Below are 20,048 nucleotides of genomic sequence, written 5' to 3'. Positions count from 1 at the left end.
TTGTTCTAGCACAGCTACTCTGGAGCTGGGGCAGCTTTGACTGATAGGCTTCCTAGTGACAAGTCTGTCATTCAACCCTAACTGCTCAGTCCTGGTCTTATGTCATCTCCAGACACTGTTCGGACATGCAGTCATTGGCCACTCCCTACTGCTCCAGAAAACTGAGCTGCAGAGCAGAAGAATGTCTTCCAGAATAGCGTATTCTTCCAAAAGAGGCTCTTATTAGGGTTAGCACCTGGAGTTGAGTTGATATGCAAGTCTATATTCAAGCAAGTATCACTTCCAACAAAACAAAACTTTTTCTTCTAGCAAGAGTACTTTTCCATATGCTTTTGAGAGACTGTTAGTGACTTTTAGGTTGCTGTCTCTCCCTTTTATGAAGATAGATGTGGTAATATATAATCTTCCAGAAGAAGCAAAATCTGTAAGCTGCTCTAGGGAACTAATATTGGTCCATACTTTCCTCTTTTCCAGGAGATTGAAACCTCTGAGCCTTGCAGCTGCATCCATTTGACCACTTACAGCATCATCATTGGAACCAACAAGTTCTATGAAATTGAGATGAAGCAGTATACGCTGGAGGGTAGGAGACACTTCCTGAGGAACGCACCAAGTGGCTCCACAGATTCTTTTGGTGGGGCTTTTCTAAAGCAGTTTAGGAAAAAAGTTGGTGCTGATCAAGCTGTTTTTCTCCACTCTCTTTGCAGAGTTTCTGGATAAAAATGACCACACTTTGGCCTCTGCTGTGTTTGCTGCTTCTACCAACAGTTTTCCAGTCAGTATCATCCAAGTGAACCCAACAGGGCAGAGGGAGGAGTATCTGCTGTGTTTCCATGGTAAGCGTGGGGTATGGTTGTGCAGCTGTTGCACTACAACTGCTCTCTTTCTTTGATACGTGAACTGTCAGAAGGTACCCGAGTACTGTCGTAAAGGAAAGCTGAACAGAGTTGGCTTTCTAGTACCTGGTAACGAAGAGTTGTTGAAGCCTGTGACTCTAAAAGCCCTGGAAGAGTTGTGGCTGGTGGTTTAAACAGCAAGATGCACAGGGCGTTGGTGTTAAATAGCACTTGCCGATCCAGTCTGCTGAGGTCCTTTTGGTCAGCTTGCTTCCGGCTTTGAAAGTTCTCTGTGCCTGTGGATCGGTTGCCACGCGTAGGCTTCTGTGCCTGAAGGGAAGGGATTGTAGTCAATGTTGAGTGCAAACAGATGTTTGATTATCCTGATAAAATGGTAAGGGGTTTTCAAACTTTGGCTTTCTTGTCTGGTTTCCATACAGACAGATGAGACTTTTTCATCTTCTTGTGATGAAATAAAAGAGGATGTTATTTTTTTGTGTAGCTGCTTTTGTTGGCCTTCTAGGATAGGGTCATGGAAATGCATGGGACATCTTCAAAAGCCCACTAGCAGTAATTTTGGGTGAGTAACAGTAGGAGTCTCATAGTCTTCCCAACTGTAGATTAAATAATCTTACCTTAATTGATACAGAGACACCTAGAATTGCAGTACCTTTTGACACTGAAAGTACTCCTACATCTAGGCAATTCAACGTCAATTAGAGTAATTCACGGCACCCTAGGATTTGCAAGATAGTAAGCAACCCTGTCCCTGCTAAAAAGCCCAGGGTCAATTGCCTTTGTCCCTTCAAAAATAAATGAATAAAATTCAGGTGCATGCTCATGACATGACATTACTTTTCTTGGCAGAGTTTGGTGTCTTTGTGGATTCCTATGGAAGACGCAGTAGGACAGATGACCTGAAATGGAATCGCTTGCCCTTAGCTTTTGGTAGGTGTTGAGGGACATTCACTTGGCTTATGGAAATTATTGAAACCGGGAAGCATCCTTGTGGGACAGGTATTCTTCACTCAGCGTTTCCATTTCCTCTTCTCTCTCCCAGCTCTCCCAGAAACTATGGAGATTTTCCCATGATTTAAGATCATTATAAATCGAAATGGCAAACCTTCTGAAGTATCAACAATTTGAGGAAAACTAAACCAAAGTTATATTTCCTTAATGTTCCTAGTCTGACAGTGACTGAACTGGCTAGTGGAATTTTTAATGCTTGGAAGTTTCTGAAATAGTCCAGAATATATCATGTCAGTGTGGTTCCCTCAGGCCTTTTGCACTACCTAATGGGATTTTGTTCAGTTAATAGTCTGTTTTTAATGCCTTTTTCATGATACTTTGGTTAGTAAAATTCTTGAGATACAGAGAGTTTCAAAGCAACAGTTCTTTAAGCTTGCATCTCCCTACTTAGTAATAGTGTCTATGTCTTGTTACAGGAAATGTATTCCCTTAGTTCTCCCAAGGGGCTGTGAGGCTCTGTTGTGCTCACTGATGCTTTTTAGAAGTTTTTAATAGAGAATTTTGTGTTTTTCCTGCCTTTGTGATGCTCCTTCAGCCTACAGGGAGCCCTATCTGTTTGTGACCCACTTCAATTCCCTTGAAGTGATCGAGATTCAGGCACGAGCTTCTCTAGGGTAAGTTGTTCTCTTTTCATTACTTTGAACAGCACGTGCTGCAACAGTACGTGTACTTGCCAGGAGAAGGTACAGTGTTGTCATTGTAAAGACTTCTTCCTGCAATTTTACCCAGAACTCCTGCACGAGCCCACTTGGAGATACCAAATCCGCGCTATCTAGGGCCTGCAATTTCATCTGGAGCTATCTACTTGGCCTCCTCCTACCAAGACAAATTAAGGGTGATTTGCTGTAAGGGCAATCTAGTGAAGGAGACCAACAACGAGCAGCACCACAGAGGATCTTCTGCTACGCGCAGGTATGATGAAGTCAGCGCGTTATGGTCCTTGTGCACCTCGTAAGCAAACTTTGCTCTAGATGGCTTTTCCCGCCTGATGTTGTGGGATGCCCTTGTTCCATTCTTAGAGACAGAGGCTGGTGTTAGCCAGTTATTGTAATGCTGGAATGGAACAAGGAGTCGAGTCGCTGATGTTTTAGAATCCAGAAGGCAAAGAAACATTAACTCTGTAGGAATACGTGGGTAATCATCTCCTCCACAAATGCTTTGTGATCTTCAGCTGGTTTATGTTGATATAGCTGTGACTTCAAAGCTTGGTGAGCTTTGATGCTATTGATATGACACTAAACATCAATTGACTGTAACAATCTCTAAAGCAAGAGCCCCTTCCTCTTAAATAATGAGTATGCCTTAGGGAGACAGCGTTGGGAAGTTGTGATATGATCGTGTTCTGTTCAGCAGAACAGCGATACTTCAGACAGGTGAATAAATACTGCGGCTGATAGGTGCGCTCTGCTTTGGAAACTGAGAAATTGAGGCTTGTCGCTCATCCGAACCCGGCCTGAACATCCTGGAGCTACTGAAAATTTTGTATGTGAAAAGGCATATATCAAATTTTAGTGTACTTTTATATGGAAAAGGATACTGCTGAAGTGTATGAAAATGTGTACTTATGCGGCCTGTTACACAGACATGACTTACATTAGCAATTCATTAAGGCACTTTACTAGTGTGGCTAATGTAATGAAGACTCAGCTATCGAAATATCTTTGCACTTTTCATCCTGGCTCGGGAGGTCTGATGCTTTTTCACCTAAATGCTGCTGGGTGTTTGGGGAAAGTTACATTTTTGCTAAAAGAAAATGTAACGTGAGGTTTTTGTCGCTCAGCTGTTCGCGTCCATTATTTTTGAATGACAGTAGCCCTAACAAGAGAGGTCCGCCCACATACAACGAGCACATAACCAAGCGGGTAGCATCAAGCCCAGGACCACCGGAAGGTCCAAGCCACCCTCGAGAACCAAGCACACCACATCGGTACCGCGAGGGAAGGACAGAGCTGCGGAGGGACAAGTCACCTGGGCGACCGCTGGAGAGGGAGAAATCTCCAGGCCGGCTTCTGAGCACCCGCAGAGAAAGGTCCCCTGGAAGACTGTTTGAAGAGAGCAGCCGAGGACGAATGCCTGTGAGTGGTGCCAGAACTCCTCTTGCTCAAGTCAATAAGGTAAGTCAGTCAGGAGCCTGGAGCACTCCCCTGTTCTCAGGAAAAGGCACATCCTGCAGAAGGGTGGTGGTACTGTAAAGCACAAGAGCAAATCAAATCTCACCCCCGCCCCGCCCCTCAACTTCTATTAAAGCAGAGCGCATACGGTGTAACTTGCTGGCCCTGTGAACACCTTCCCTTGCGCTAGTTCTGTAACTGCAAAAGCAGCTTGAGTCTGGAACAGGCTGAAGTCCTCCCGCTCGGAAAGCAAAGGTGCATTACCAACAGAAATGAAGTTATTGAGGACTTGAAGGGGAACAATGTCTGGAGACAGGAACGTGGGAGCCTGCTGTGTTCAGAGTGATGCTGATTGATAGTACTTGCCTTTGTCAGTGGTTTAAGAATTATGCCACCTAGAAGCAAGCAGGCATACAGCACTCGCTCAGCGGTAGCAGCAGTAGTTAGGTGATGTACTGCTGCTGGCACTTGTGCGTATGTGAGAAAAATATGTGCGACTTGTAACTGTCATTTTATTTCCCTGCCAGGTCTGGGACCAGTCTTCAGTGTAAGTCTCAGCTAGACAAAGTTACTCATCTTGACCTGCAGGAAAAGAAAGGAAATATACTGAGTATATGCACTCCATACGTCCGCTGCCCAGTTACCAAAACAGCATTCCTGGGCGCAAGCTCGCTCCGCATCGGGAGACGTGACGCTTTTGAAGATTGTTTGCATCTCAGTTAATTTCTCTGCACTTTCCTGCACTCCTGTTTTTGCACTTTGTACTACTGTTACTCTTTCAAGCAGTTCATGAACTTTTTGTATTCACTTTAGTCCCTAGTAGTTCATCAAGGAAATTAAGCGGGACTAGGGTCCCACCCCAGGTCTTTAATGTGGTTAGCACCCCTTACCAGGTAATTGATCATAGTTCTGAGACACGCTGGGAATTCCTGATGGCCTGGAAACAGAAGGGCCAAGGTGAGTGAGTCTTTCAATAGAAGGTGTAGCTGGATGTTCTCTACAGAACACAAGAAAAATTACTTCTGATTAGTCTGTTCACCTGCCACTTCTGAAAGTTATTTTGTTCTCACTAAAATTGCTCTAGAGCAGCTCTGATGGGGAGGGAAGAACCCTGCTTTAAACGATCCCATGTGCCCAGCCCTGAGACAAAGTGCGTTACCTATAAGCTACTGGGGTGTAAGACTTTATCCAGGTCTTCTGCATGACAGTTCACTGCATGCTGCTGCACCATCACTGGCTGCTCTCTCCTTTTAGGTTGCTTTGCTGAGTAGTGTATTGTACCTCACTTGTAAATTAACTGAAACCTTTAGATTATGCTGCAAAATAACCGTTAATTACTCTGGAAATTTGGCAACGAAGAGTTAACAAGCCTTATTCTATGACAAGAATTACAGTCACACTTGCGTTCTCCTCTCAGCATTGAACATGCTCCCTTCAGAAATGACACCGCAGTCCTGACAGTCTCACGTTCCCCAGAGAGAAGAGCAGCCCAGGGCTGGCTCTTCCTGTGATCTGTAACTTGTCGTACAATAAGAACCAAACGTCATGGCACAAGAGGATACTCACAATGAACAGCTTTAGCGGTTACTGAACACACCTTCGCCTTTGCTTCCGCGTATCTAACCTCGAGCCATTTATTGCTTTCTATTCTCTTTTGCTGTGAACATGAAGCAGAGAGCAAATGATTTTTCAAAGCAGGTTTTGACCGTTCAATCTGCAATAGCAACATTCTAAGTGAACAACCACGTTCTTTACAACTGGAAAGAGCAAAACTGCATCCAATCTTCCCTTGGCCACACTCTTAAACTTCTGCTAGTCCCTTGCAAGCCTGTGCTAACCTGTTCTAGAAACCCATAAAAATCCAATTGCCTTGTCAGTGTCCTTTGGCGAGTTTCATGAATATTGTATTCCGTTCTCTTGTCTGTTGGGTTACTTTAGGTCGGATGATTTGGCAGGAAACTTGCTGAAAGTTTTTGTCTCCTGGTCTGAATATTTTGAAGGGTCCCCGAGATCAGTCTTTAAATCTTTGCATCTCATGGAAGATCTTCAAGACCTCAGAAATGGGCTTGTTGAGTCCTGAAAGTGTATATCTTGTGTCTTGTTCGTGAAATGCTTCCTGCTATAGAAATAGCTCAAAGGACTGTACATATTTACAAGAAACTTTATATTCGTAACAAAAGGGAATTGAATTGGTTTCTACTTTTTTATTGTAAACTGTGCGTTTTTCAACACTAGCTTTTTGTTTTAATGGTGGTTGTGGACAGCCATCTTCAGACACTGGAGGGGCCTCAGCTTAGTCCTCCTCGCTCCCATGAAGAAATATTGTAACATTAAATTGCAATTGAAGCTTGTTAGCATAAATGAGGTTTTAGGTCTCTAAAAGTACAGGATTTTTCTTCATTACCTTTTTATTATTGACAAGGGAGGGAACCAGAGGGACAGTTCAAAGCTCCACCTGGAAAGTATTGAACTTTGTTGTTGAACAATAACCAAATAAAACAAATAACTATCTTGACTGGCATGGTGAAATGAACGCTTCCTTCTATATAGAGTAACACTGAGCCATCCTACCATTGCACCCAGCATTAGAGGCTGTGTAATCTATAGGTGTCAAAGCTTACCAAAGAGCTAACCTTGACAATATTTAGCATTTTAATAGTTGTTATTCCCCGAACAAGTAGCATAAGTGGCTTCACAAAAACAAAGCATGTTCATATGAACTAACACAGGTGGATTTGTCCAAATATGGTACTAGAGCAGCAGTCAGCTGCAAACACCTACAGCTAAACCCTGCCCTCACATACTTAACCAGTGATACGGGTAGAGGTAAGACACGTGTGAGTATCTGGGAAAACAATCTCGCCCTGGTAAATGACCCACGCATCTTGAGCTGGAAAAAAACATCTGAATTCACAATAGTGTGATCTAATGACAGGTTTGGGATTTATCCCAGCAGTGTACTGGTAGCAAAGCGGACGGAGACAGTTACTCATCCCACCGCTGTAATATGCTGGTGCTTTAAGGCCTAATAGCTGCAACTTTAAAAAAAAAAAAAAACAACATTCACAAATCAAGTCAGATTGAGTACAACCTGCAGAGTTACTGTACATCTTAACTTACACCTGCTGGGAAAACTTGCTAGATCAGACTTAAATGTAAATACATCTATTTTTAACTGAACCAGTTTTTACAGGGTCTGAAGTATTCTTTCACAGGAAGAGGTTTTTAATATTCACACTGCTGCCTACAGTAACTTAATTTGTCCTCCTACTGTTCAGTGTTTTTGGTTCTGTGCACATAACCGCCCCCTTACCCCCAATAAAGGGCTTGTTGGAGGGTGTGGGGGTGGGTTACTAATAGCTCCTCTTACATTTTGGTCTACATGACATTCTACATGAAAATGCGCTACATAAAAACCAAGCTGCTTGATTTATCTATTGTGCCTACTATCTGATGTATATGATGAAATGCTAACTTGTTAAATGTTCCTTTATTTCTATTTTACTGTGCACAAAGAATACTTATTTAAAGCTCATTGTTGCAGTCCTATGATGCATGATCAGAATTGTAACAAAACTAAAATAATCCAGAAACTGGTGGAGTAAAAAAAAAATTATTTATTGAGCCTTTTGATTACCAAGAACCCTGCACAAATCCACTGTCAGCTTGACCACCACACACTGTGCTGAAATTTAGGGGGTCGGGGAGGGCAGGGAACTCTTGTTATTTCTGCCGTAGACACAGAATGTAACGGCTTTCTCAAGAGTCCCAAACACGACTGTAACAAAAGTCTCTGCATCTACCTTAAAAAAAAAAAAAAGTGCTCTCCTAGCAACAGCCAAGAATAAACATAACAGCACAGACTGTGAGAGGTGGGTGGGGAACGTAAGTGAGCTAATAAATCCAACTCTTCATCCAGCTTTTGCCTTTGGAGGGATTTGATTCATCCCGGTACAATAAGGGAACACAGTGTGATTAAGCTAACTCATTCATCTGCCAAGCAGAAAACAACCTAGAAAAAAAAATAAAAAGACCCCACCCCAAAACCCACCCCACAGCAAAACCCAAACCCACCAGCCTACCTCTTCCTTCATCAGCCCCCTGCCCTGCCAGGAGCCAGCCCTCCCGCAGATGCTCCTGCTGAAGAGAAAGGGATTTGAGGGGCCGCTGTGGCTTACCTGGAGGAAGGTTGTTGCTCCTGGGAGATGAACACCACACCTCCGGCACCTTGCCCTGCCCCTCTCTGGGAGAGGCCCGTGGGCAGCTGCACTCCCGCACCCAAACAAGCAGAGCAAGGTGGAGGTGATCGCAGCATAACTGCTCTCGCAAGCCCTCGGGTGGTGTGCACCCCGGCTGGTCACAAAGCCGGGGCCCCTCACCCTGGTTTCTGAGGCAAACCAACAAAGCTTTTTTTGGGCTGCAAAAGCTAATGGTGCAGACCGCGTACCAAGTGCTCTACCAGCTGAGACATGGCTATAGGCTGCAAAGTTTTTAAAAAAAAAAAAAAGCTTTCTATAAAATAATTGGTTCTGTCCTGTGGTTCCACCATACCAGCACTGATGAAAAGCCTGGAGTGAGTCATGCATAGATGTAATTGGGAAAAAAAATCCACAAAGCTTAGCAATAACTAATGAGACCGAGTCCATTAATACTGTTAAGTCTTGCATACTTTCACCTTCCTTTCTGTCCTCCGTTTCTCAAAGTTTCAGCTTCTTTAGTCTTTGACTTGTGAAAAATTTGTTTTGCAACTGGGGAAAAAAAAAAACAAACCAACAAACAACAAACCAAACTTATTAAGCTACCTCTAAGTTCCTCTTTATTTCTAGCAAAAAAATTAATTCTAGGTCATTCAAATAAGAAACTTGTGGTATCACTCCCCTGCTGGCACTAAAAGCATTCAAGAGGTCTCACTGCGTGACTTCTGTCTGCCAATATGCACTCACATCTACTTTTCTTTGAACACAGCTGAAAAAAATTCCTTCCAACACTTGCCTCTCCTCTGCTGACGCTTATCCTACCACACAGACTCAGTTCTGCACAAACACCTTCACCTAGTTTGCTTCCATAGCATGTAACCTGTAGGTACGTCCTGCAGCGCACAGCTCAGCCCCATCACGAGACCCAGGAGCATTTACTGCTGGTGCCTCGGCCCACCGTGTCCGGCCAAGCACTCCCAGCCCACTGCACACACGCCTTAGCTGTGGCAGATCCGCCAAGCAAAGACATGAGCACAGCCAGGTACCAGAGCTCGCTTGCCCACAACTCCTCAAGCTGCAGGCTGCGAGCCCTCGTTCAGTTCAGTTCAGTTCAGAGCTCACATAACAGACCATGACCGCTTCTATTATGCCGACAGCAGAGCACGTCACCAGAGACCCCCACCACGCCGCTTCCGTGCAATCACTCCGTTGCGCTACAAAGACATCGGGCACTAGCACACCTTTGCTCACGCTGCTGCGGAAGGAGAGACCATTATTTAACGACAGCATCATCAGGCAGGGAACTGACAAAGAACGGCTGCGGTCACACATCGATCTACCAGCATATACCAGCATTTAAACATCTAGGTGTTTTGACCGAGTGAGTTTACATTTCAACAAAAGGCAGTCCTATTAAATTAGTTTACTGGACCTGTTCCAACCTGCTCTCCCTGCTCTGCTATTGATGCATCTTTGTTTACTGCCCAAGCTAAAAGGAACCTCTACCTCCCCCGCCCCCGGCAAAGCGCCCAGGCCTCCCTGCGGTATGTGCTGCCCTGCAGGTACCAGCACTGACCCCACATCCCACAGCCTCTCCCCTGACCTCCTCACAAGTCAGCGTTTTCTGGTGCTAATAAATACTACAGAGGGTGCCAGCTGTCCCACGGTGCAGCCTGCTCCAATGCCATACACGTGCCTGTGACACCACAAACCATATCCGACCTGCAATCACACGCTGTCAAGGAGAAAGGCTTGGGGAAAAAGGTCCGCTTGAAGAGTGGCTGGCTGGAACACAGAGAAGCCGACGGGAGGCTTAAGGCCAATACCAAGCTTTTCAGCCCTAAGGAACTGATCGCTGGAGCTTGGAAGTAATTGGACTCTTGTTCTTCCTGTAAACTTTACATCACAAATACACACTAACACCTCCCTCCTCTTCTTTACTGATTAACTGCAAGCGGACAAAGCGTTTCAAGCTGCATCTATGAATGAAAAGCTTGCACAATCCACCAAGGCATAAAACTGCAATCAGGCAATCACAGGTTATAAAAACAGTAACAACAGCTCAAGGAAGCTGAAGTTACCAAAGATGGGAAGGACAATAACAAAGCAAGTCACCCACTTTTCTTGAAAATGTTTTATTTGTTTCTAAAGAGGCTGAGAACAAAAGCAATTCCGTATTTCAGAATACCAAATACTATCCATAGCCCAGAATGAAGAAAGAGTTTTCAGAGAAAACCATTGCACTAGACCCAGATCTACTCAGCTACTCACAACACTGCAACAAGGCTAGTGAACAGATCCAAGGATGGCAAACCACCCTTCCACTGTGGCCGGTTCCACTGAACGCTGGCTGCTGCAGCGTTTGTCTCCACTCAGACTCCTTACGGATTTGTGCAATGCGCTCTTCCCCACGGTCGGGCGGGGGCTGGTTATCGTTGGCACAGTCACTGGCGCTCTCAGGCACCAAAAACCAAACAGAGGCAAGGACCCAGCAGGTCACCTCCTGAGCTGGTTCCTCCAGAGCAGGCCCGAGGCACGCTGGCAGGCAGTTTTGCATTAATGTTGCATTTGTTTTGGGATAAACCAGGCTGCGAGTACCACGTACAGGCAAGCTGGTGTTACTATAATCACTTAGAAAATATAAATAGAATAAAAAGTTGCAGAGATCCCCACAGCCCTGGCTGCAGAAGCACCAGGGATTTTATACCCACAGTCAACGCTGCAACCTGGAGCGGAGGCCCAGCTCCAGCCCTGGGCACAGGAGGGAGCAGTGCTGCCGTATCCAGCATGCTGCAACTGCTTACGCCAAGGGGCGAGTTTGGCCACTGGGATACAGGTGACTTACAGTCACCTTCAGGCTGTTACTGAAGAGCTAATCCCTAAACTGAATGCATCGATTTCCTTACAGCTACCTATCCCAGCTTAAGGAAGTCCTTATCAGTGACAGCAAGAGAAATTGGTTTCAAAAAGCAGATTACTGCAAGACACATTTATGATTTACAGAAAAATCCAGCCATTAAAAACAATTGTCTTTACCAGAAATTCCACAGGGGAAAAGTTGTATTTCAGTTCTCATGAAGAGAAAAACTACAGAGCTATTCACAGCAGAAACAGTGCACCCCAGTCTACTGTAAAATAAAAATGAGCTTTTTGGTGACTGTGTCGCTGATTTTGCCTAGAAAAGGCTGCTACAAAAAGACCATCAATATTCACACTTATTTCAGCCATGCAAGTTTGGAACTTGCTACTGAAATACTTGCGTGTTTCGTGAGTTATGAAAGCAGTAACGGGCTTGCTTTTGCTGAGTGTCGAGCTCAAATAAGATTCCACAAGAATCCTGAACTTTCTAGACTTTGGGCTGGCTTGTTTATTACTTACAGTCTGCCTCACTGCTAAAGGTCTTCAATCTGTTGCTGCCCTCACATTTTTCAGCCTAATTAAATTGCTGGGTATTTAACTGAGCTGACAATGGGCACTGACACCTTTGCCATCTGTCTAGTTGCCATGAAGCTGCCATCTCCAAGAACTTCCAAGGTGGGACTAGGAAAATAAGGCAAATATAGGAGAACTTGGAAGTCTCAGAAACAATATGAAATCAGAATTCATTTGCTACAGCACAGAGCAGGAGTACATTTGGTTAAAAGAGGAATTTTTTTTCTGAGACTGCACTAGCCCAGAACAATTGGTCACAAACTACCATGATGTTCATATTGGCTTGTACAGCAAAGTAGTCACATATTTCTTCTTGTAACGATGTGTAGCGCTAAGCACCATCACTCCATCCTACAGGAGATGGAAAACAAGTGAGCATATTACACGGTTATCTACAAGCTGCAAGTGTGAAAAACGTGCCCTGGCCTCTCACCTTGATAGAAAGTGCGTAGAGGTGGTTCAACATGACATGGTTGGGTTCAGGGAGTAGAGCAGGATCGCACTGGAAAAAAGAGAAAGTGAGACAGTGTGAAAATAACAGAACTCACAGTTTACTCATCACAGCTGATGGGTGATAAACACTGCCTGTAACTAGCCATACCCTCAAATACATCACACTGCTTCTTACGCTGAGTCCATCAACAAACGTGGACAAAGTTTCAGAACAATCCAAGATCCCTCCAGGGTGAAAACCTCTGCATCCTCACTGCGATCGTGAAACAGACCTCAGTTATTTCTTACGTGCTTCTGACATTTTAATAGTGCTGCAGTAGGAAGATTAGGGTTTCTGGGAGTAAGATAGCAATCTAGTTTTCTTTTCAATATTGAAGAGAGTCAAGCAGAAAAATAAATTTACTTCAGATGGATCCATCTAGACACATGTAATAAGGAATTTACCAACATGGCAACTATTCTAAGGTTTTTCCTTGCCTGTCTCCTGTCTGTACCCAGATTCTTTCCCCATCTGTTCACACCCTCAAGGCCATTACTCAGCAAAACAAGGTAATGTACTCACAGAAATGCCTGTGTCCTTATTCAGGATGACCTGCAACAGGTGGGGGGGAAGAATAGGTGGCGATTTAAAGCGCTCCTCTGCCTTACAAACATAAGGCTCCTGGTGGTACGGTCCTGGGGGTGAACTTGACAACTCTGCCAGAGAGATGTTAAATATTTATTCTTAAATAGGCTGTAAGAATATCTGCTCTTTATAGGTACGTTTTTACCGGTACTCCAAGTCGATTTTCACATCCAGAAACACGCGGCCAAAAGAAATCAATGGCATGTAAGTACAAGAACTGCAGCAGCTGATGCAGTGCCAGAGGATCAGTCGCTGCCCAAGAAGTGATTTAAGATGTCCAAAGTCTGTCTGACTTGAGACTAGCTGTGAAGATGTGGGGGGCAGAGTTCTGAGGGCCCTACTGCACTCCAGAACTTCGCTGTCATCTCTGCCCACCACTTCTCCAGCAAACACCTAATAGTAAACATTGCTCTACAACGTTACCTCCAAGGGAAGCACTAAAGACATGGTACACACATATAAAAGGCAGGTATTATTCCCGTGTGGGGTCAGGGTAATAGAAAGGGCTCTTCAGAGTCTAAAGCAATACAATGAAAGGTTGTTACAGCACGTGGGGGGGAAGCATCTAGAATCTCCTCCTGGCTTCTTGCAGCGTCCAAGTCTCACAAATCACACCCTTTCTCCAAAAAGGCTTTCTCCAGGGGAAAGTTGCATAGAGCAAAAACCAACCAAACGCACCTTCTGCCTCAGATTCAAAGGACAGGTCTTCTGAAGGAGGATTTAAGGCACTATTTCAACCATGGTCTCCATCCCTACAAAGGTCTACAAAGAACAGGTGGCAAGGCTGATCTCAGAGATGACTCAAGCTAAATCTTACCTCTCTTCTCTTACACTAGAATGTGAAACTTAAGGCAAAAATATCATTTTTGTATTATTCTAAGATGTAGATCACTTACACTAAACTGAGAGGATGTGACATATCCCTGAGCCTGTGTTAGCACTACTAAGATGCACCTAATTTCTACCTCTTAATGTGCAACTTCTGGCCTCCTCAACCCATCTTCTTAACAGAGAAAGATGGTATTAGGAGCAGCGTAGGCTGTCAACATTGGTTTGATGTTGTAAGGTAGAGACTGATCCACCGAGTGCACCAAAACCAGCCATTTCACATCGCACAGGCAAACAAACAGCTATTAAACACCCACGACCTCCTCCTAATCAGATCTACAGTGACCTGTGTTGCTCTGTAAGAGGCTTCCTCCTTTATGCATTCCACATTCTTCCTTTGTGCATTTGTGATTCCTGCACACGTCCACAGAGCCTGACAAAAGTGGAGGTTAATCTATACTGGAGCTTTAACCCCAGATGAAAAGGAACATAGAATTTTTAACAGATCTAAAAAGTATGATATAAAATTACCAGTAAGCCCATACCAGACATGTCTGAACACTTCTGAGAGTCCACCATCAAAGCATCAAATACTTCAAAGTCAGTTTTCTTCACCTGTATGATGTTGTTGACGGTACCGAGCTGGCTGGTTACTACTGGCTGGGAAGAAACCAGATACAAAAGTCAGAATAAAAAAGCTTGCAGGATTATTAGAGTCTCAAACTACACAATCAGCATTACCAAGAATGAGATATATTGCTTTTAAAATATGCTAGTACCAGATATGAAAAGAGCTCACCATTGCTCAGTTAGTGTTAGGTTAAGAGCAAGTGCAGGATTTAGGACTGAGGGGGATGCACGTCAGTTGAACCTGCTAGGTCCACAGTACTCGATAAATTCTTGGGCTATAGATAAGGCTGGGATTAGGTTTGGGCTAAAGTTAACAGGGACGACACAAGGAGCTAAGCTTTCCTTCTAGCTTTTACGGGGCTTTCAGAGCCAGGCTAAGATCTGCACAGCCTGATGCAGGACAGAGTATGGCTGGTATTGCTGGTTTACTACCAAAGCTAAGACCGGAGTTCAAGGCAGAGGGTTCAAAGAGCTAAACTTACTGCAAGGTAAATTCTGCGAGGTTCTGCAAGGTTTGCCAAGACAGCAAGAAGACTGGAACCAGCAGCTGTGAATGACTAGTTCTGAAGCAGGTAGGGACTGCTGGGCGGGCTAGGGTTAAAGCTCATTTTATAACAGAGGAGGAAGAAAAGGCCTGGTAGATTTTGGCACAACTACTGGACTATGAAAAGATCTAGAGCAGCAATAGCAACGTTCTGGCACAGATAGCAAGTACAGCACAGAGAGATTTGGGCCGTCAGCAATGCTACAGTGCTTTAAAAGACAGTTTGGCACTAGACAAGAAAAGCTCAGCACCTCTTATAAACCAATACCCAAGAGACCTTGTCACCTGTTTTTTACAAAATCTCCTGTCCTTTGAGGGCGTCAGTCTGATGCTGCCACCTAGGCCAGCTGGGATCAGAAACCTCTCTCTCTCTCACCAGGTTAACCAGTCAGTTTCTGTTGTCAACCAATACCTTCTCTCTGAAAAGGCCAGCTATTGGTAGAGAAACCAGCCAGTTTCTCATCTTCAGGTGCCTCAAGGAATACATACAGTGAATTGAAGAAAAGGTTACCTCTGAAGGATCGTGCGTCCACTGCCCATCCACAAAGAACTTGTATTGGTGCTCTCCTTCTGGCAGGTCCAGGATTGCCACAAAGTTATTGTGACTGGAATTTAAGACAAACAATCAGCCTTGAAATATTCTGAAAAGTACATCAATCTATAAACTGTGACAAACACTGTAACACAGAATACAAGCCTCCTTAACATGCAAAAACTTAAAAAGGCAGCGCCACATTTAAGAGAATCTCATGCAATCTATAGGTACAGAATCAAACTAAGGTTAATGTTAATGATAATTTCCTCCGTGACAGTAAGTCCCTACACATTCAAAACCAGCATCCGCATTCCTGGCATCAAGGAATTAGCACTGAGCTTTTGTAAAGTCATCCTCACATCTTCGCGTTACTTGTTAGTACGGGAGATCTCATTTTATCTGCGAGACTCCTGTTGATGGAACAAGATCAGCTTACTCCTATTTCCTTGCCTTTCAGTATTTGCCATCATAAATTGCATTTCACAAATGCCTATGAAATGAATGAACAATGACTGGAAGATGAAAGCAGCGACTCAATACTTCTGAGTTACTTTGGGTCTGAATAGCTGCTGCTTGGCAATTTTGATACTCCTATCCTGTGAACTTCCTGATTCTTCAGAAGTCTTTACCAGCATCTCAAAGAAGCTGAGAAACAGTTGATGCTATGTGAACAACTCAAACAGGCCACACAGTGCCAGTATTTCTCTCTACTTCTTCTCATGTAAGGAGCGCAAGCATATCATCACAGAGCTGGATTTGAAATTTCAGTTTGAAATAATGAACTTGAGCGTATTTGATTCAGTAACATGATTTTATCCAGCCTCTAAGGAGGTACAAATATCTCCTTTTGCAGAATACCTAATCTGACAAGAGACAAACCTGTCTTTTTTTTTGGTTAAGAGACATTTTTGTCATTCTTCCAGATTCATTTCACCATTTCCCGTCTCCCAGGCTTTCTACTTAGAGTATGACAGTAATACTGATGTTGCACTGGCCTTTTTTTCCAGCTCCTGTCTTGATAATTTATTTCACATTGTTCACGCACAGAACAATCCTCCCATACCATTTCATCAGGCCGCTATGCTCCTCCCTCAAGTTTCCTAAAAAATTAAGACACTTCTGCAACAATGACAATGGAGGTAGCCACTCACTGAGATAAGAAACACCAGAAACTGGCAGGAGACCAATCTTTCATGGATGTGTCATCGTTGACAGACAACAGGGCTCAGATCAACAGTTAAATTCAGACTCTCCGCCATCCACTAAGTCTTAAATTTTTGAAAAAACGTTGGTTTAAATGAAATAATTACTCAGGTACAGAATTAAGCAGAGCTCCAGAGCTCTCTGGCAGGAAAAAGGACTTGGTACCTGAACACAGATTTATTCTCTTGTTCATGTAGTTTACCAGCAGGTATCCCAGGCTCAGAGTTTCCTAAGCAGAATCTGGACCCTTTGAGCTGGGCAAAAGCCAATGATATGGCAAGAAAGTACAGGTGCCATCAAAGACACTATGCTTAAAACCAACTTCACCTTACGTACCCCAACTCCACCCTAGGTAGCAGACTGCACAACAAGGATTGTTTTGGGTCATTCATGCACCGTGCCTAGTGAACAGATCACCCCTTCAAAATTGATGCACAGCTGTGCCATCCAAGAATCAAAAAGCCAGATTCTCATCAAGGGCTTGACAAGAGAAGCAGGACAGTGGTAAATCCAAGCACAATACCAATCTATCAGCTGACCACCTTTCTCACTGCACTAAGCATTCCCAGTCCATGGAGAATATCACCGATACAGCAGCAGCAGTTATTACCTCCTTGTCAGAGGAATTTTACTCCAGTTGTTGAAGGATCCAGATAAATAAACTTCTTTCCCTCCTCCAGTCCAGCGAAAGACTGTTGGTCGAGCTTGAGTGGGAGTTTTATCATTCACTTCCAGATCTTGTTGCCAAGCTAGGAATTCTTCTTTCTCCAACGGAGCCTACAAACACAATGTCTTAATCAAAAGGAATTCTTTCCTAGCAGACATAGACAACCTATACTTTACTGAAGGCATTTTTGCGCTTAGGCACGATTCTCTAAGGTACGAGTCTACAAGCAGTTTTTGTCAGATGGAGATTAGAAACTGTGCATTTCTAGGTGCTGTTCACGAATTCATTTGCACAAATTCTGCAAAGATGTTAAAGCCTTCCAAATGTGCAGAAAGAGTGGAAGGCAAAATAATCTCCCTCCCTGCAGCCTAAATTAGGTTAGAAAGAAATGACTTGAGCTCACAAGAGTTTTCAAAATACATAGATATAAGAGGAGGGAGAAAAATACTTAAGAAGAAATACGCTTAAGAAGCATTTAGATTATACAAATACCATAGGCATAAAACTTCTAGTTGGCAAAAAGATTATGAGTTGTCTACAGGAAACAGCTCTGTCCAACAGTCAAAATCTAAGTAATTTTCTGTTAGATATTCTTATGAAACATGATACATAGCAAGACATTTCTAACAATCCATCTAATACTGAGCAAAAATCCCATTAACAGATCTTTTAATATGGAAAATAATAGACAGGTAAAATATGACTGGTGGCTGCAAAAGCCTTAAGGATCCGAAGGAAGGTGGGGAACTGTACCTAGAACTGGGGAAGAGCTTTGAGCCAATTACATTTTAGTTTTTCTACAATTAATTCTTGCTGGAAACCATGACGTTACACTCGCTGTATCTGCTTGAACATCAATGCAATATCTCTCCTTGGCGTAGGAAGCAATGGACACAGTCAGTTTCGTGTGTAAACTCAATGACAGAATTACTGAAGGTTGCTAACAGCACCACAACTGGACAGCATCCCCAAGCCAGTAATGTTAGAAAACAAGAACAAACCAGCAATACCTTCATTTCCTCTGAATGGAACAAGTCGGCATCTTCAGGACTGTCCATTAAAATTTTTGGTCTATCACCCTCTTTTGTACTGATGGCTCCTCCTGAGTTGTCACCTCGGGATGCCTTATGCCCATGACGCTCCAATCCAGCTCGCTCGCTGCTTGTGTTCCCCATTTTTAAGGACCTAAAAGAGCAGGAAAAGCCAGATAAGCACAGGTACTTTTGAAGCCAAAACACCAGTAGGCAGGAAAGCAGGCTCATCAGTAGACCTGGGCTCTGTTTCTGAGTTGAAGAGTCTAAGAAACTTGATTAACCCAAAACGCTAGCATCTTAAAATTTTATCATAGAACACTAAATGACAACTTTTAGCTATTCTTAATAATGTGCTACAGTTCAATATCCTAGCATCTCTGCAAGACTCAGCCACTCTAAAAGTTGACCAAGCAGGTATCTGTCACTGCAGCACACTGGTATTCCCAAGCTCAGTGCTTGTTCTTCTCTCTTCTGAATACCCACACATACAATGTTCTACCACATCAGTTGAAACATCAGTAGAACTTTCTGTCAGAATGCTTCAAAAACAGCCTACTAGAAAGGTGACTTCACTAGAAAATAAAGTTATCTCAGGTGGCAACCTGCTAAGGACCGCTATAGTGGCCAGCTGCAGCTCTAAAGCACAAACAGCACAGTCCTGCTGGTGCTCCACGGGAGGCTTCCTCCAGTCTCTGCTTTTCTCTGGGAGAGGCAGGGGCCTGCCGTGCAAGAAACACAACTCTTCCTCCGGCTCCACAGCCCTGGTGGCCACATCCACGGGCAGAAGGAATGAGACTGGATGCGCATGCCACATCTTATCTGAAAGACTACCTACAGGTGAAGAGCAGCAACTTAGAGGTGGCCACGGGGGCCGTGTGGAACCGTACAAACAGGGCTGTGGAACCACAGCCACAGGGCCTTGGACTTGTACAAACAAGGCCTTGCAGAGCGCCCAGCAGGGTACAAGTACGTGTATGGGATATTGCCCTGTTTCCTGTAAGCTCAAATTACAGACATTGCCCAACTTCTAACTGTACAGATCTCATCTCGGTCACGACCTGAAACCAGTCTCAGCATGCATGGCTTAAGTAAATAAGCAACTAAACAAATAATTTAAATGGTACAATAAAAAAATACATGTACGTGCAGGTGTTAACTAGCTATGTGAAACTGCAACAGCTTTGAGCGTTCTGTATCTTCTTCTGAAGTTCTCATCAGCAAACACACCCGTATATTCCATCTGCTGAGCCGATTCACGCCCCGACGCGGGCAGCCGGGCAGTCACTGCCTCCGCCACCCACCCCTCCCCGGCCCCGCCGAACACACCGACAGACGGCACGGTTCCCCGCAAGCGCCCAGGAGGCCGTTACAAAGGCCGCCGGGGCCGCACCCGCACGGCACCCCGGCATCCCCGCGCACCGGGCGCCCACCGCGGGCCACGGACCGCTCGCTCCTCGCACGGACGGCAAAACCCGGGCCTTGCAGCCGAGGGGCACCGGGGCAGCGGCACCGGGGCACCAACCCGCCGCGGCCCCACCGTCCCCGTAGCAACCGTCCCCATAGCAACCAACCGCATAGCAACCGCCAGGACCCCCCCTCTCCCCCCGACCCCACTCCCGGCCGGCTGCCCCGGAGCTTCCCGCACCGCCCGGCCCGGCCATGCCCGGCCGAGGGAACCCACCTCCCGCCTTCAGAGCCCGCCGCTGTACCCTCACCGCCGCCGAGGCGCTTCCGCTTCCGTCCGGCCGCGTTCCCGGGCTGCCGCCCCGGGGAGAACCCGAGCCCGGCGCGCAGGTTCCGGCGCCGGCCCCCGCCCCAGGCAGGCGGCCCTCAGGCCCTGCAGCAGCCAAGACCCTTTACCGGGCAGCCTCCATCAGGCCCCGGACGCCAGGCTCTATGCCGACTATCCCACCAGGGCTATCCCA

The 20,048-nt window shown here is 45.0% G+C and overlaps 2 protein-coding genes across 3 annotated transcripts in view; one reads left to right on the top strand and one right to left on the bottom strand.

The window, feature by feature from the left end:
* The window catches only part of CIT (citron rho-interacting serine/threonine kinase), a 73,341-nt gene extending 66,629 nt beyond the window's left edge, over window positions 1-6,712 (top strand). For both annotated transcript variants that reach the window (XM_050906628.1, XM_050906626.1), the window contains 7 exons: window positions 475-583; window positions 708-836; window positions 1,704-1,784; window positions 2,401-2,479; window positions 2,595-2,777; window positions 3,676-3,979; window positions 4,504-6,712. In XM_050906628.1, the coding sequence (XP_050762585.1) occupies window positions 475-583; window positions 708-836; window positions 1,704-1,784; window positions 2,401-2,479; window positions 2,595-2,777; window positions 3,676-3,979; window positions 4,504-4,527 (909 nt within the window). In that variant the 3' untranslated portion in view covers window positions 4,528-6,712. The remainder of the gene's footprint in view (window positions 1-474; window positions 584-707; window positions 837-1,703; window positions 1,785-2,400; window positions 2,480-2,594; window positions 2,778-3,675; window positions 3,980-4,503) is intronic.
* A 3,585-nt stretch (window positions 6,713-10,297) lies between these two features.
* On the bottom strand, window positions 10,298-19,842 carry PRKAB1 (protein kinase AMP-activated non-catalytic subunit beta 1). Its single transcript, XM_050906571.1, has 8 exons — window positions 19,805-19,842; window positions 18,100-18,274; window positions 17,033-17,199; window positions 15,196-15,289; window positions 14,056-14,170; window positions 12,620-12,753; window positions 12,038-12,106; window positions 10,298-11,955 (listed from the first exon to the last, which is right to left on the bottom strand). The coding sequence occupies exons 2-8, from the start codon at window positions 18,262-18,264 to the stop codon at window positions 11,878-11,880; spliced, it is 822 nt and encodes a 273-aa protein (XP_050762528.1). The 5' UTR covers window positions 18,265-18,274; window positions 19,805-19,842; the 3' UTR covers window positions 10,298-11,877.
* Between the last annotated feature and the right edge of the window lie 206 nt (window positions 19,843-20,048).

This window comes from Gymnogyps californianus, chromosome 16, assembly GCF_018139145.2.
Source record: "Gymnogyps californianus isolate 813 chromosome 16, ASM1813914v2, whole genome shotgun sequence".
NCBI classification, from domain to species: Eukaryota; Metazoa; Chordata; class Aves; order Accipitriformes; family Cathartidae; genus Gymnogyps; species Gymnogyps californianus.
The sequence above is the reverse complement of the archived record's forward strand: the minus strand, read 5'-3'. Positions and strand labels throughout refer to the sequence as shown.